The following is a 15105-nucleotide window of genomic DNA, read 5'->3' as shown; positions in this document are numbered from 1 at the left end:
GCGATTTGTACCACACTACAGCCAAATTGCTGCCCCATTGACCGACCTGACCAAAAAGACCCAGCCAAATGCAGTTAAGTGGACTGATGAGTGTCAAAAGGCCTTTACCCAACTTAAGGCAACGCTCATGTCTGACCCTGTACTCAGGGCCCCGGATTTTGACAAACCATTCCTAGTAACCACGGATGCATCTGAGCGTGGTATAGGAGCAGTGCTCGTGCAGGAATCAACAGATCACAACTTCCATCCTGTCGTGTTTCTCAGCAAGAAACTGTCTGAGAGGAAAAGTCACTGGTCAGTCAGTAAAAAGGAATGCTATGCCATTGTGTACGCCCTGGAAAAGCTACGCCCATATGTTTGGGGACGGCGGTTCCAACTACAAACTGACCATGCTGCACTAAAGTGGCTTCATACTGCCAAGGGGAACAACAAGAAACTTCTTCGTTGGAGTTTAGCTCTCCAAGATTTTAATTTTAAAATTCAACACATCACAGGAGCTTCTAACAAAGTTGCTGATGCTCTCTCCCGTGAGAGTTTCCCAGAATTCAGTAGTTAAAAAGTGTTCTTAAAATGTAGAAGTCTGTTAGTTATATACTTAGTAGTATATGTAAAGGTGCATAGTAATCTGTTTATTTTAAAGTTCTAGAAGGAAATCGCCGCCAGTGAGCTTCCCCACTGTCTGCAATTTGAGGGGCGTGTCATAAACAGATAGCTAAGGGTTAATGTCTCTTTCACCTGAAGCACCTGACCAGAGGACCAATCAGGAAACCGGATTTTTTCAACTCTGGGTGGAGGGAAGTTTGTGTCCGAGTCTTTGTTTTCTGTCTGCCTGCTTTCTCTAAGCTTTGGAAAAGTATTTCTGCTCTCTAATCTTCTGTTTCCAAGTTGTGAGTACAGAGATCATGTATTTACATGTCTATAGTTGCTGGAGTGCTTTGATTTGTATTCTTTTTGAATAAGGCTGTTTATTCAATATTCTTTTAAGCAATTGACCCTGTATGTGTCACCTTAATACAGAGAGACCATTTGTATGTATTTTTTTTTTCTTTTTGAGACCTGTTGGAGTTTTCTTTTCTGGGAAATTTCAGGGAAATTGAGTCTTTACTCACCAGGGAATTGGTGGGAGGAAGAAATCAGGGGGAGATCTGTGTGTGTTGGATTTGCTAGCCTGATTTTGCATTCCCTCTGGGTGAAGAGGAAAGTGCTTTTGTTTCCAGGACTGGGAACGGAGAGGGGGAGTCACTCTGTTTGGATTCACAGAGCTTGTGTCTGTGTATCTCTCCAGGAGCACCTGGAGGGGGGGGAAGGGAAAAAGGATTATTTCCCTTTGTTGTGAGACTCAAGGGATTTGGGTCTTGGGGTCCCCAGGGAAGGTTTTTCAGGGGGACCAGAGTGCCCCAAAACACTCTAATTTTTTGGGTGGTGGCAGCAAGTACCAGGTCCAAGCTGGTAATAAGCTTGGAGGTTTTCATGCTAACCCCCATATTTTGGACGCTAAGGTCCAAATCTGGGACTAAAGTTATAACAAGGGTGTCTTAAAATGAGGCAGTAAGTACCTCTAGCATTGTCACTTATCTTTGTTAAAATATAAAAAAAGATGTTTGGGGATTTTTCTGCAACAGTTATAGACTGTTTCTTACATACCAACAACATTAAGAAGTGTTATAACATACATGCTCCTCAGTCAGACAGGAAACTATTACTTGTTTTTCTTGTAGTGAAGATGTGTCCCTTAGGCCACGTCCAGACTACCTGCCGTATCGGCGGGTTAAAATCGATTGCTCGGGGATCAATATATCGCGTCTAATCTAGACGCGATATATCGATCCCCGAGCGCGCTTATATCGATTCCGGAACTCCATCAACCCCAACGGAGTTCCAGAATCGACACGGAGAGCCGCGAACATCGATCCCGCGCGGTGTGGACGGGTGAGTAATCCGATCTTAGATATTTGACTTCAGCTACGTTATTCACATAGCTGAAGTTGCATATCTAAGATCGATTTCCCCCCCCCTAGTGTGGACCAGCCCTTAGAAAGGTTATCTTCATCTAAGATGTTGATCAAGGTCCTTTCTGCCTTCTGGTAGAAAGTAAATACCTTATGCCCTGTACTCTTTTCCGAAAGAGTTAAGCCTGGCCAATATTGCCTCTTAGAATAAAGCAGATTCTAATATCCTATGGTGGTACACAAGTTATTACTGAGCTTTAAATGCTGACATCTTTGCCTACACAGTCACTGAGCTACCAATACCTAACTCTTAGCTTTGAAAGGAGCATTTAGATACCTCAAGTATGGGAAGGAAGCTCATTAGAACACCAAATTCACATCTACTTAAAAAAAAAATCCAAATACATCATGTCCTATCTAACATTGTATCAGCATTTACATTGAACTTCCTCTTGTAAAATGTAATTTCTACCTAAATCATCATGAATGTAATCAGGGCTGTAACTGAATTACAGGATATGATAGCCTTGTTCTATGCAGTTTGCATCATCCATGCAATGCCAAAGTAGAATCTCACAATGCACAACAGTATGAGATTCCTTTAAAATTATAATTAGAAATTCAGCTCTAATTACTGTTCCGTGCATGCACAATTTTAGTACCACTTTAACTTAGATGCACAGGTGTTTCAAATAAGATAGAATGTACATTTCCAGTCATCAGGAAGCAGAGAGACCATCGGATCTTTGTCCTGCAAATTTTCTAATTGCATCTTATATACCCACAGAGTTTATATACATAAAATCATGATAAAGTGATCTAAACAGAGTCTAAGTGCAAAGAAATTATTTTGGTGTATTTTACTTTCCTCATAAGCCTAAACTGCTATTATCCTTCAAAAGGTAACAGATTCAGAAATTTCACAAAGGCATATTTGAAATTCTGACAGGAAGCAAATGAACAAACTATAACATCTGAAATTATTAGTTTCCAAGACGTATACTGAGAGAGCAAAGGGACTGCTGGTTTAAAAGCAATTTTAGTAATCTACAAATATTTTACACTGCACTCAGTTTACCTCTGAAGAAAGAAGTTATAATCAGTAACATTATATAAAAGATTTTTTAAAGTTTAAAAACAGGCAAGCACAGTCACCTAAGGGCAGTGCCATTAAAGAGAAACTTACAAAAAAATTAAGAACTTCTTTTATCTGGTGTTTAGATATGCCCAAGCGAGAGAGAACATAAAATTCAAAATTATGAAACTGTCCTATGGCTTAATGAGATAAAGTGGGTGAGGTAAAATCTTTTATTGAGTCAATGTCTGTCGGTGAGACAGACAAGCTTTTGAGTTTACACAGCTCCTCTGCCCTGTTCTAATAAAAGATATTACCTTGCCTACCTTGTCGCTCTAACACCATGGGACCAATACAGTTACAACACTGCATACTACTGTTTAATAATCTAATCTGACTCACTGATACACCACAAATGAGGAAGCATATAGTAGAAGCACAAATCAAATAAACACAACACACCCTCTTCTTTGAGCACAGTTGGATTACTTAAACTACAAAAAGGTGTTCAGCAAATTGCTTTTGGCTCTCTGCAATGTTGACTGGTTCCTAGATTTAGTATATATAAGTCTAACAAACTTTGAGTTTCTACTGTGCAATAGCAGCTTTAGAAGTTAGTGTGTGACCAAACTTGCGTACTCTATTAAGTAATCATACAAAAGGTACTCTTTTGTGTAGAGCTTTGGAGCTGTGCTCTGGCTCTGCTCCAGCTCCACTGCTCCAGAGCTGCTCCTTGTTCCAGCTCCACTCCTAAGCCCTGCTTTTGTGAAGATACTAAACAACACTGGTCCCCCCTGAAACTTACTTATTTGTTGTAGCGAAGGAATTTAGCTCTAATGATAAATTCTGGTGGAATGAAAGTAAAGTCCAGCCAGCCACTAGCAGTTCAGTTTCTATGCCACTGCTTGTTCCAAACCACAACTACACAAAGAAAGTGTTTTTTTAAGTGTGCATGAGCAACTGAATGGTTCATGAGATGGTAGAAGGAGGCAGAGCATTTCTGTCTTCATTTGAATCCAGCCCCAGTCAACAGTGAAATAAATTTGGTTTCATTCCAGGTCCCTGCAGACAGATGTCCACAAAAACCACAATATCATTTGACAACTGGCTCTTCTGTTGGCAATCTCAGTAGATGCCAAGGACTGAGAGTGCCATGGCGATTGAAGTATGTTGGCAGCACACTGTGTCAGAACCTTGTTTAGTCAGGCTGTTCTAAACTAAGCCTGTGCACTTCAGTCTCAAGGTTTGGCTAGCTGGCACCTTCAAGAAAGTAGCCCAGAGTTTTGACAGTGGCCACAGTTATTAGCACCAGAAAGTTCACATTACAATTTCAAATATCCAGACCTCAATTATCCCAAACTCCCTCGTTCTCCAACAGCAATGACACCAAAGAGCCCCCAGGCATCTTGACACAGAGCCCCATCCCCAAAAGCAATTACAACAGAGACCCGCCCAGGTTATCATAGACTTGCCATCACTCTGAGAGAGTCCAGTCACACCCACCCCAACAGCAATAACACCAGAGAGCCCCCAAATTATCAGGCAGCCCCCATCACCCTTACACAGAGCCCATCCTCTGCTCAAAGGTAATGATGCCGAAGAGCCCCTCCCCGAAAACTAGATACCCCCCATCGCCCAAACGCAGAGCCCATCCTCCGCTCAATGACAAAGGCAATAACACCAAAGAGCCCCCAATTTATCTGAGCTCCCCCAGCTCCTCAATGGCGATGAGACCAAACTCCCCCTGGATCACCAACCCCCCTCATCCTGCTGGCACCGCTCCCCAGGTCTCCCACAGCAATGATGCTTCCCCAGCCATTCCCCCATTGCCTGGACTCCCCAGATCCTGACACACCGGCCTCACCTGCCCCCAGGCTGAGGCCCACCTCCCTCCCCAACAGGGCAGAGACACACACAGGCTTAGCAGAGGGGCCTGCGTCCCTTCTCTGCTTAAACTGAACGGGATCCTGCCCCCTCCGTCAGTGGCGGGGTCCAGCTCCCCCCACCTGCAATGGAGAAATCCGGCGCTCCACCCCCGTAGCTCTCGGAATGGAGGGATCCGCCCCCCACCCCCGGCTCCTTACCCGCGAGTGGAGGGGTCCGGCTCACCGCTCCCCCTGGGCTCGGAATGGAGGAGTCCGCCCCCCCGGTGACCCACCAGCCGCGGGGCCGTGAGGACGGAGCGCGGCGGCCGCCGGTCCCAAGGGGAGCGCAATGGCCGGACGTCCCGTCCGTACCTTGCCTCGGCCTCCGTCCGCCTCCTCCCCGCAGGCGCTTCCCCGTGCAGTGCCCCGGCCCCAGCGGCCTCCAACCAGGAAGCGCCCTGGTGTGTGACACCTACTCACTGCAACTATGGAAACCCCCGCTCCCGCGCCGCCCCATAGGGCGAGCCCGCAGCCGCAGCCATCTTGGGCTCACAACGAGGCTGAGGGGGACCGACTGTCGCCACACTGGGCGACCCCGCGGCTGCCGCCATCTTGGGCTCACAACGAGGCTGAGGGGCCAGGTGCTGCCCTGTGCGGGAGCAGGTGGTTCTCCCTCCGTGCAGAGGGAGGGCTGGCCCTGGCTGGAGTCAGGTAAAGCTGGATCCAGTGTGTCTGGTTCCCTGTACAGGGGATAGGCATGCATGGGGCTGTATAGGTGTTAAATGTGACAGGGGCCCTGGCCCAACAGGCTTGCAATTTAATGCAGACGCCAGGCTAAGATAACCTGGCAGGCACTGACACAGTGGGGGGATGGGGAAGGGGGGAAGAATTATTGGGGTAACAATACAAGAGGGGACAGAAAGGGGAAATTCAGAAGAGGGATCACTTTTCTCTTTGTGTTCATTTGATTTGTACAAGACTCCTGACCCCACGTCTTCAGAAGAAAGCATGAATCAAGCCCTCAAAATGATATCTTTAAAAAAACTGTGACATTGAAAAAGAATTAATACCTTTGAAATGCTTTTTATTACTTTGTTTCCTATGTTTAAAGACCATGTGATTGAGCTTTTCTCCACCATCAGGAAGGCTAGAAATGAACTTTTATGGAAAAAAAAAAACCAAAAGGAAATGAAAGAAAATAGATTGTCCCATAATCAGGTTTCTTTCAGAGCTAGGCCCTCAAGCAAAACAGGATTTGGCAACACTGCTATGGTTGTTGGGAGTTTGTTTTTTAATGGTGTATAGGAGGAGTGCAGTAGTTAGGGCAGGTGCAAAGAGCTGCAGACATGAGTTGCTTACTAGAGGCTGGCTTTAAGAAACAAGTTGTTACGAGGCATTTGCTTTGAAGAAGAGGAATGACACAGATAATGGAAGACATTTTGGAAAAGATGCTCTGGGAATCAATAGTTCTGGGTTCTGTTCCTGTCTTTAACGTCATAGTTTAACATTCACTAACTAATCCTTCCTCATGACACCCTGTCTAATAGGTAAGTATTATTTCCATTTTATAGATAGAGACTGAGGCACAATGAGACTAAGACAGATCCCCAACAGTATTTAGAAGTCTAAATACCGTTGAGAATCTGGGCCAAAGTGCATAACGTAGGTCACACCCAAAACTACCAGCGGACAACCATACTCAGAAACAGAATCCAGGATTCTTAACTCCTCATCCTACACCTAGGTAACACTGCCTTCCTAAATTACTTAAATGCCTCATTTGGAACTGCTGAAGTCTCTGCATAGTCACTGTCAAACATATTAGAGCTGATATGCAAGGTAGTGGCAGAACCTTATGGAGTGTAGAGTGGCATCAACCTTAAGTTTGCTGGTCAGGGCAAGGACTTGAATGGCCCATATCCTACAACCACATATGCACACATGTAACTTCCTACATGTGAGCAATTCTAAAAGTTGTCTACAAATAATATACACATACATACCTGGTCATTTAAAATGGGCCAATTTACTAAAGTTGAAAATAATTAGAAACAAAATTGGGAAGGAAAAATGAACAGAAACATGTGAAAGATAACTGGAGCTGTTTAGAAATATTTCATTAGATGAACTCTCAGTTCCACAATCACCAAAGGCAGCTACATTGGTTTAGAAAATAAAAATACATTGTGGTTAAGAGGGAAGCAAACAGTAGCAATAAATTATACATATAACAATTTGAAAAAAGAGGAAGGTTGACAGCAATGAACATAAATTAATAGTTAAGAAATTAAGACAGTAGATAAGACATGATTAGGAAAAGAGGTATGAAAAATATACAGCCAGGACGATAAGGACAATAAGAATTTTTTTAAAAACATCAGGAAAAAAAGGATATAGATACATTACTAGACAGATATAGCAGCTGCAGAAAAATCAAATGTTAAATAAGTAGTTTTGTATTTTGAAAGATGCTGGATAATGTATTCATATTATAATGATTATTAAGTACTGTCTCGTCCAACAGTAACTAAAGAGGATGTTAAAAAGAATCTACTAAAGTTAAACATTTTAAAATCTGCAGCTCCAGATAACTAGCATTCATGAGTTGTAGTGCTCTATAAACCTTTCATGTTGTTTTAAATAAATCTTAGGCCACGTCCAGACTAGGGTATTAAAATCGATTTTAGATACGCAACTTCAGCTACGTGAATAACGTAGCTGAAGTCGAATTTCTAAAATCGAGGTACTCACCAGTCTAGACGGCGCGGCATCGATGTCCGCGGCTCTCCGTGTCGATTCCGGAACTCCAGGTTGATGGAGTTCCGGAATCGATGTAAGCGCGCTCGGGGATCGATACATCGCGTCCAGACTAGACGCGATATATCGATCCCCGAGCAATCGATTTTAACCCGCCGATGCCGCGGGTTAGTCTGGACGTGGGCTCAGAATACTGATGAAGTTCCAGACGACTACAAAAAAATCTACTGTTGCGCTACTATTTAAAAGAGGTGACTAACATGACCCAAGTAATTACAGACTGGTTACCCTGAAGACAAGCCCAGGCAAAATAATGGAACACCTAATACAGGATTCAGTCAGTCAAGAATGGTAATATAATTGAATGTCTATCAACATAGCTTAATGGGAGATCTAGTCAAACAAACTTATTTTTTTAATAGATTTCAAGTGTGGCTGGTAAAGATAACCTGTTTTACTTAATAATGCATATTATTGAGTAAGATCTCATATGCGTATCCTAAGCAGGTGGTAAGTATGAGCCCCCTCCCAATTTTACAGAAAGAATAACAGGTTGCACTTGGTTGTTTCTGGCAGGACCGGAAGTAAAACCCAAGGTTTCTACTATGGCAGATCCCTCATCTCAGCAACACAGCCTCTCATAAAGTGGCAGATCAGGGTGCTCGGGTGTGAGTGGTAGCATTTCACACTGACTTTGTACAGCGATAAAATGACTTCAAGGTGTAGACAGTGAAGAATCAAATCTGTAGTGTCTATATGTCCCCTCTGTTCTCATTCTGTTCAGAGGAAAAGTCACAAATGGCAGTGATTTACACATTCAAGTATTTTAGAGAGTAATTGTGATTGACTGACATGTCAGCACCTCACAAACCCTGAGAAACTTACAGTGACCTGTTCTTACTCCTTCCAGTTTAAAGTCTTAACTGTCTTGTTCAAGATTTTAGAAGCTGTTCGAATACATAAGCACATTTAGTTTTCTTCAAGTTGGGGATATTTTCCCTCCCTACATCGCTAGTTACTTAAGATAAATGTCTTCCAAAGAGACCTCTCTCCTTCACCTAACTCATCTACCCTCCACTTACTACGCATTCAAACTATATGTCATCATTTTCTGTTTCCTGCATGATCATTGGTTTCTGTTGTAATGTTACAGCCAGGGTTATGAAATTGTTTTAAAAGTGGAGTTTTCAGAGTGGCTGACAGTGATATCATGTTTGTGTTAGCAGTAACCCTACAGTTCACAGGTGATGTCTCCACTAGCACTCCTTTTTATTGCAGTGCTTAGACAGTAGAGCAACAATCAATCTTATTTATACAGCATCAAAAAATATATATGTGGTACTGTAGAGGCAAATAAGAGACACAGGGTCAGCTCATCAGCTGGTGTCTGTCTATTGAAGTCAGTGGATTTGTACTGATTTACATCAACAAAGAGTCTCACCCATGGTCCTAGCTTTTAAAAGGTTACAGTCTGTCAGGTCTTAGGTAGTTCTCATGGTCAGAGCAGGAGTCGGGCCTACTGGTCAGAGTCCAAAGACAAGAGCCCAAGGTCAAGGCACAGTCCGCTGAGGATTGGAGCTGAAGGTCAGAACCAAAGTTAGAGTCCGAATGCCGGGGCCAAGGATCAGGATCATTGTCAGAGTCCGAATGCCTGAGCCCAGGGTCAAGACAGAGTCGTACCTAGGAATCAGTGCTGATGGTCAAAGAACTGGATTATCTGGAGTCAGGGAATGCAGGAGCGGTTGCAAGGCAAGAGCATGACTGGGTACAGGGCTTGGAGTGAGGCAAGCACAGGGAGGCAGAGAATCCACAGGTATGTTCATTGAGCAGCCACTGATCTACTGCAGCTGCTGGGCTGAAGAGCAAGCCATCTGAATACCTTAGCCCAGTGGTCCCCAGACTGTGGGGCATGCCCCCTAGGGGGTACACAGAGGAACATTATGGGGGGCATGGCCACCCAGCCCCACTCTGCTGCCAGCATGCACCAACCCCCAGCCCAGCCACAGCTCAACACTCAGCCATGACCCCAAACCCACCCCATGCCTTGGCCTCCAGTCACAGCCCCATCCTTGGTCTCCAGCGCCAGACGCAACTCTGCTCCAGGCCCAGACCCAGACCCACCCGCAACCATGGCCCTGGCCTTGGCCCATGGTTCCTATTCTGGATGCAACTCCAGCCCCAGCCTCAGGCCCTGGCCACAGCTGCGCTTCCAGCCACAGGTCCTGACCGTGGCTCCCAGAGAGAGAGAGAATTGCAGATGGGGCAAGGCGGGTTGGAGGCTAGATGTAAAAAGTGTGGGAACCACTGCCTTAGCCAATCAGGTGGTTTTGCTGTGGCCCAGCTGCACTCATTGATTGACTGACTGGTCAGGCACACCTGCAGGCTCCTTATTCTTGACAACAGTCCAAGATCTTACAGTGCTCTGGGCATGCTGCATGCCAACTAAGTGAAGGCACTGAGCACTCTGCAGGTCAGCACTTCATCTTGTTATGTCTTCACTTAGGACCCAGTACTGCAAGGGGCTGAGTTCTGATATTACTGTGCTGTAATAATTAAAAACACGCTACACTCAAAAGACCAACACATCTGGCTAAAGTCTCGCTATAATAATGTAACCAGTTTAGGGTTGCCTGGCATCTGGTTTTCGACCAGAACACCAGGTCGAAAAGGGAACCTGGCAGCTCTGGTCAGCACAGCTCACCAGGCCGCTACAAGTCCAGTTGGCCACAGTGGCCAGCTCCTGGAAGCGGCTGGCATGTTCTTCCAGCTCCTAGGCAGAGGATCAGTCAGGGGGGCTCCGCGTGCTTCCCCTACCCGCAGTGCAGACACCACCCTAAGCGCCACCTCTGAAGCTCCCATTGGCTAGGAACCACGGACAATGGGACCTGTGGGGGTGGCGCTTGCGGACAGGGGCGGTGTGCAGAGCCCCCATGGCCGCCTATGCGCCTAGGAGCCAGAGGGACATGTTGCTGCTTCCCAGGAGCTGCCTTGAAGTCAGTACCACCTGGAGCCCACACCCCGAACCTCCTCCAGTGACCCAACACCCTGCCCCAGCTCGGAACCCACTCCTGCACCCAAACTCCCTCCCGAAGTCTGCACCCCAGCCCAGAGCCCTCTCCTGCACTCTGAAAAATCTCAGCCCCAGCCTGGATCCCCCTTCTGCACCCCAAAGCCCTCAGCCCCAGCCAGAGCCCACACCCCGCCCATACTCCAGCACAGAGCCCCCTCCTGCACATCAAATTCCTCAGCCCCACCCTGGAGCCCACACTCCCTCCCATACCCCAACCCCTGCCCCAGCCCAGAACCCATTCCCGTCCTGTTAACCCTCATTTCTGACCCCAGCCCAGAGCCCATACCCCCAGCCGGAGCCCTCCCCCAGCCCAGAGCCCCCTCCTTCACCCTAAACCTCTCATCCCCGGCCCCACCCCAGAGCCCACACCCCCTCTCATACGCCAACCCTCTGCCCCAGCCTGGAGCCACACCTGCACTCTAAACTCCTCATCCCTGGCCCCACCCCAGAGCCTGCACCCCCAGCCGGAGCCCTCATCCCCCCTGCACCCCAGCCCCCTGCCCTAGCCCAGTGACAATGAGCAAGTGAGCGAGGGTTGGGGAGAGCAAGCGACGGAGGGATGAAGGATGGAATGAGCAGGGACCGGGCTCTCGGGGCAGGGGCTGGGTTAGGGTGTTCGGTTTTCTGCAGTCAGAGAGTTGGCAACCCTAAACCTATTCTTTTCTACCAGATGTAAGACAAATGTCAAAGTTCATAATATAAGGACTTTATGATCTTCTAGGCAACTATTCCTCAGTGTGCTGTGCCCTTTATTTTTGTCCTTCTATGGAGTCTTTAAAATCTATTGCTCTTTTCAATAAAACAGTATTTTTAAAACATTTGTGAAACCGTCAGCATATGTGCAGAACCATCCAAAGTAACCATGACATCTTGTTGTAAACTTGGCTATCAGCAGATTTTCTATAGAGCCTTTCACCATAGTATCTATGGACTTCCCAGATAAATTGGATTGACATTGTGAGAGCTTCACAGTGTCTTCTGCTCTTCTCCCTTCCATGGTTATTAGGGGCTCTGCTTGGGGGTATAATTTGTGTGTCCTCACTATTCTGTTTATGGTGGAATTAAAGGGAAGGTCTTCCAGTGTGTCTTGAAGATGATCAGACTTTGAATGAGCCTCAGCTCCTTCACTAGCTCATTTCGCAACTGAACTGTTTCAACCAAGTACATCTTATTTCAAACTCTTAGGTGGTGTATCCTGGGCTTTTTCAGCGGTCTTTCTGGGTGACAGATGGAAATGGAATCGCTGAGGTAGTTAGATTCCAACACATTAATGGCTTTGAATATCGGGACCAAGTCCTCAAATTGGTAGCAATAGCAGACTGGGAGCCAAGTGGAAGTATCAGAGCATAGCAGTAATGTGCTCGCAGCAGCCTATCCAAGTGAGCGAGTCCATTATGCTAGGCACTGTACAAACCCAGACAAAGACTCATTCCAGGCCCTGAAAAGCATAGCTGTGACATTACAGAATGATGCATTCTGGGGCTTCAAATGACAACAGAGCCAGTAGGACTTTGTTAGACTTCAAACAAATTTTAAAAGGTTTTGGTTTGCTTTGTTTTTGTGTAAAAGCAGCAAAGAATCCTGTGGCACCTTATAGACTAACAGACGTTTTGGAGCATGAGCTTTCGTGGGTGAATACCCACTTCCTCAGATGCATGTAATGGAAATATCCAGGGGCAGGTATATATATGTGTGCTAGCAAGCAAGCTAGAGATAACGAGGTCAGTTCAATCAGGGAGGATGAGGCCCTGTTCTAGCAGCTGAGGTGTGAAAACCAAGAGAGGAGAAACTGGTTCTGTAATTGGCAAGCCATTCACAGTCTTTGTTCAATCCTGAGCTGATGGTGTCAAATTTGCAGATGAACTGAAGCTCAGCAGTTTCTCTTTGAAGTCTGGTCCTGAAGTTTTTTTGCTGCAGGATGGCCACCTTAAGGTCTGCTATAGTGTGGCCAGGGAGGTTGAAGTGCTCTCCTACAGGTTTTTGTATATTGCCATTCCTAATGTCTGATTTGTGTCCATTTATCCTTTTCCGTAGAGACTGTCCAGTTTGGCCGATGTACATAGCGGAGGGGCATTGCTGGCATATGATGGCGTATATTACATTGGTGGATGTGCAGGTGAATGAACCAGTGATGGTGTGGCTGATCTGGTTAGGTCCTGTGATGGTGTCGCTGGTGTAGATATGTGGGCAGAGTTGGCATCGAGGTTTGTTGCATGGATTGGTTCCTGAGTTAGAGTTATTATGGTGTGGTGTGTAGTTACTGGTGAGAATATGTTTCAGGTTGGCAGGTTGTCTGTGGGCAAGGATTGGCCTGCCACCCAAGGCCTGTGAAAGTGTGGGATCATTGTCCAGGATGGGTTGTAGATCCTTGATGATGCGTTGGAGGGGTTTTAGCTGGGGGCTGTATGTGATGGCCAGTGGAGTCCTGTTGGTTTCTCTCTTGGGTTTGTCTTGCAGTAGGAGGCTTCTGGGTACACGTCTGGCTCTGTTGATCTGTTTCCTTATTTCCTCATGCGGGTATTGTAGTTTTGAGAATGCTTGGTGGAGATTTTGTAGGTGTTGGTCTCTGTCTGAGGGGTTAGAGCAGATGCGGTTGTACCTCAGTGCTTGGCTGTAGACAATGGATCGTGTGATGTGCCCGGGATGGAAGCTGGAGGCATGAAGGTAGGCATAGCGGTCGGTGGGTTTTCGATATAGGGTGGTGTTAATGTGACCATCACTTATTTGCACCGTGGTGTCAAGAAAGTGGACCTCCCGTGTAGATTGGTCCAGGCTGAGGTTGATGGTGGGGTGGAAGCTGTTGAAATCATGGTGGAATTTTTCCAGAGTCTCCTTCCCATGGGTCCAGATGATGAAGATGTCATCAATGTAGCGTAGATAGAGAAGGGGTGTGAGTGGACGAGAGCTGAGGAAGCGTTGTTCCAGGTCGGCCATGAAGATATTGGCATATTGTGGGGCCATGCGGGTGCCCATAGCAGTGCCACTGATCTGGAGATATATATTGTCATCAAATTTGAAATAGTTGTGTGTAAGTGTAAAGGCACAGAGCTCAGCAGCCAGTTGTGCTGTGGCATCATCAGGGATAGTGTTCCTGACAGCTTGTATTCCATCTGTGTGTGGGATGTTTGTGTAGAGAGCCTCTACATCCATGGTGGCTAGGATGGTGTTTTCTGGGAGGTCACCAATGCATTGTAGTTTCCTCAGGAAATCAGTGGTGTCGCGGAGATAGCTGGGAGTGCTGCTGGCATAGGGTCTGAGTAGAGAGTCCATATATCCAGACAGTCCTTCAGTGAGAGTGCCAATGCCGGAGATGATGGGGCATCCAGGATTTCCGGGTTTGTGGATCTTGGGTAGTAGATAGAATAACCCTGGTCGGGGCTCTAGGGGTATGTTGATTTCTTCTGGTGTTAGTGTAGGGAGTGTCCTGAGTAGATGCTGTAGTTTCTTAGTGTATTCCTCAGTGGGATCTGAGGGAAGTGGCCTGTAGAATTTGGTATTGGAGAGTTGTCTGGCTGCCTCCTTTTGATAGTCAGACCTGTTCATGATGACAACGGCACCTCCTTTATCAGCCTCTTTGATGATAATGTCAGGGTGGTTTCTGAGGCTGTGGATGGCATTGTGTTCTGCACGACTTAGGTTGTGAGGCAAGCGATGTTGTTGTTCCACGATTTCTGCCTGTGCACGCCGGCGGAAGCATTCAATGTATAGGTCCAGGCTGTCATTTCGACCCTCAGGAGGAGTCCATGTGGAGTTCTTTTTCTTGTGCTGTTGGTGGGAGGGCACCCGTGTATCAGTGCACTGTTCAGTGTTGTCCTGGAAGTATTCTTTGAGTCGGAGACGGCGAAAGTAGGCTTCCAGATCGCCACAGAACTGTATCATGTTGGTGGGGGTGGCAGGGCAGAAAGAGAGTCCCCGAGATAGGACAGACTTTTCTTCTGGGCTGAGTGTGTAGTTGGATAGATTGACGATATTGCTGGGTGGGTTAGGGGTACCACTGTTGTGGCCCCATGTGGCAGGTAGGAGTTTAGACAGCTTACAGTCCTTTTTCCTTTGAAGAGAGGTGAAGTGAGTAATGTAGATCTCCTGTCTTATTCTAGTGAAGTCCGTTTGTATAGAAGTTTGGTTATTAATGAGAGTCTCCAGGTTGGAGAGCTCTTTTTTGATGTTTTCCTGTTTGCTGTATAGGATGCTGATCAGGTGGTTCCTCAGTTTTTTTGATAGAGTATGACATAATCTCTCACTGTGGTCTGTGTAGTATGTAGATAGCAGTGGATTTTTTACCGTTAGTCCATTTGGTATGATGTCCATCCGTTTGCATTTGGAAAGGAAATTTGCATTTGTTTTTGTGCTGCATTCTCATCTTAGCTTGGTTAGTGTGAGGAAATTCAG

At 46.3% G+C, this 15105-nt stretch overlaps 2 protein-coding genes across 4 annotated transcripts in view; one reads left to right on the top strand and one right to left on the bottom strand.

The window, feature by feature from the left end:
- The window catches only part of USP6NL (USP6 N-terminal like), a 214838-nt gene extending 209384 nt beyond the window's left edge, over window positions 1-5454 (bottom strand). Inside the window, exon 1 of one of the 3 annotated variants that reach the window (XM_030569272.1) lies at window positions 5370-5454. The gene's annotated coding sequence lies outside the window, so the exon portion shown is untranslated. Of the gene's footprint in view, window positions 1-5108; window positions 5197-5261; window positions 5347-5369 lie in introns of those variants that run through there. The other 2 variants (XM_030569182.1, XM_030569096.1) reach the window with 2 other exon arrangements.
- Window positions 5153-15105, top strand: part of ECHDC3 (enoyl-CoA hydratase domain containing 3) — a 55688-nt gene continuing 45735 nt past the window's right edge. The window contains exon 1 of the mRNA XM_030569491.1: window positions 5153-5600. Coding sequence (XP_030425351.1) covers window positions 5153-5600 — 448 coding nt within the window. The remainder of the gene's footprint in view (window positions 5601-15105) is intronic.

This window comes from Gopherus evgoodei, chromosome 1, assembly GCF_007399415.2.
Source record: "Gopherus evgoodei ecotype Sinaloan lineage chromosome 1, rGopEvg1_v1.p, whole genome shotgun sequence".
Lineage (NCBI taxonomy): Eukaryota > Metazoa > Chordata > Testudines > Testudinidae > Gopherus > Gopherus evgoodei.
This window is presented reverse-complemented; position numbering and strand designations above follow the sequence as displayed.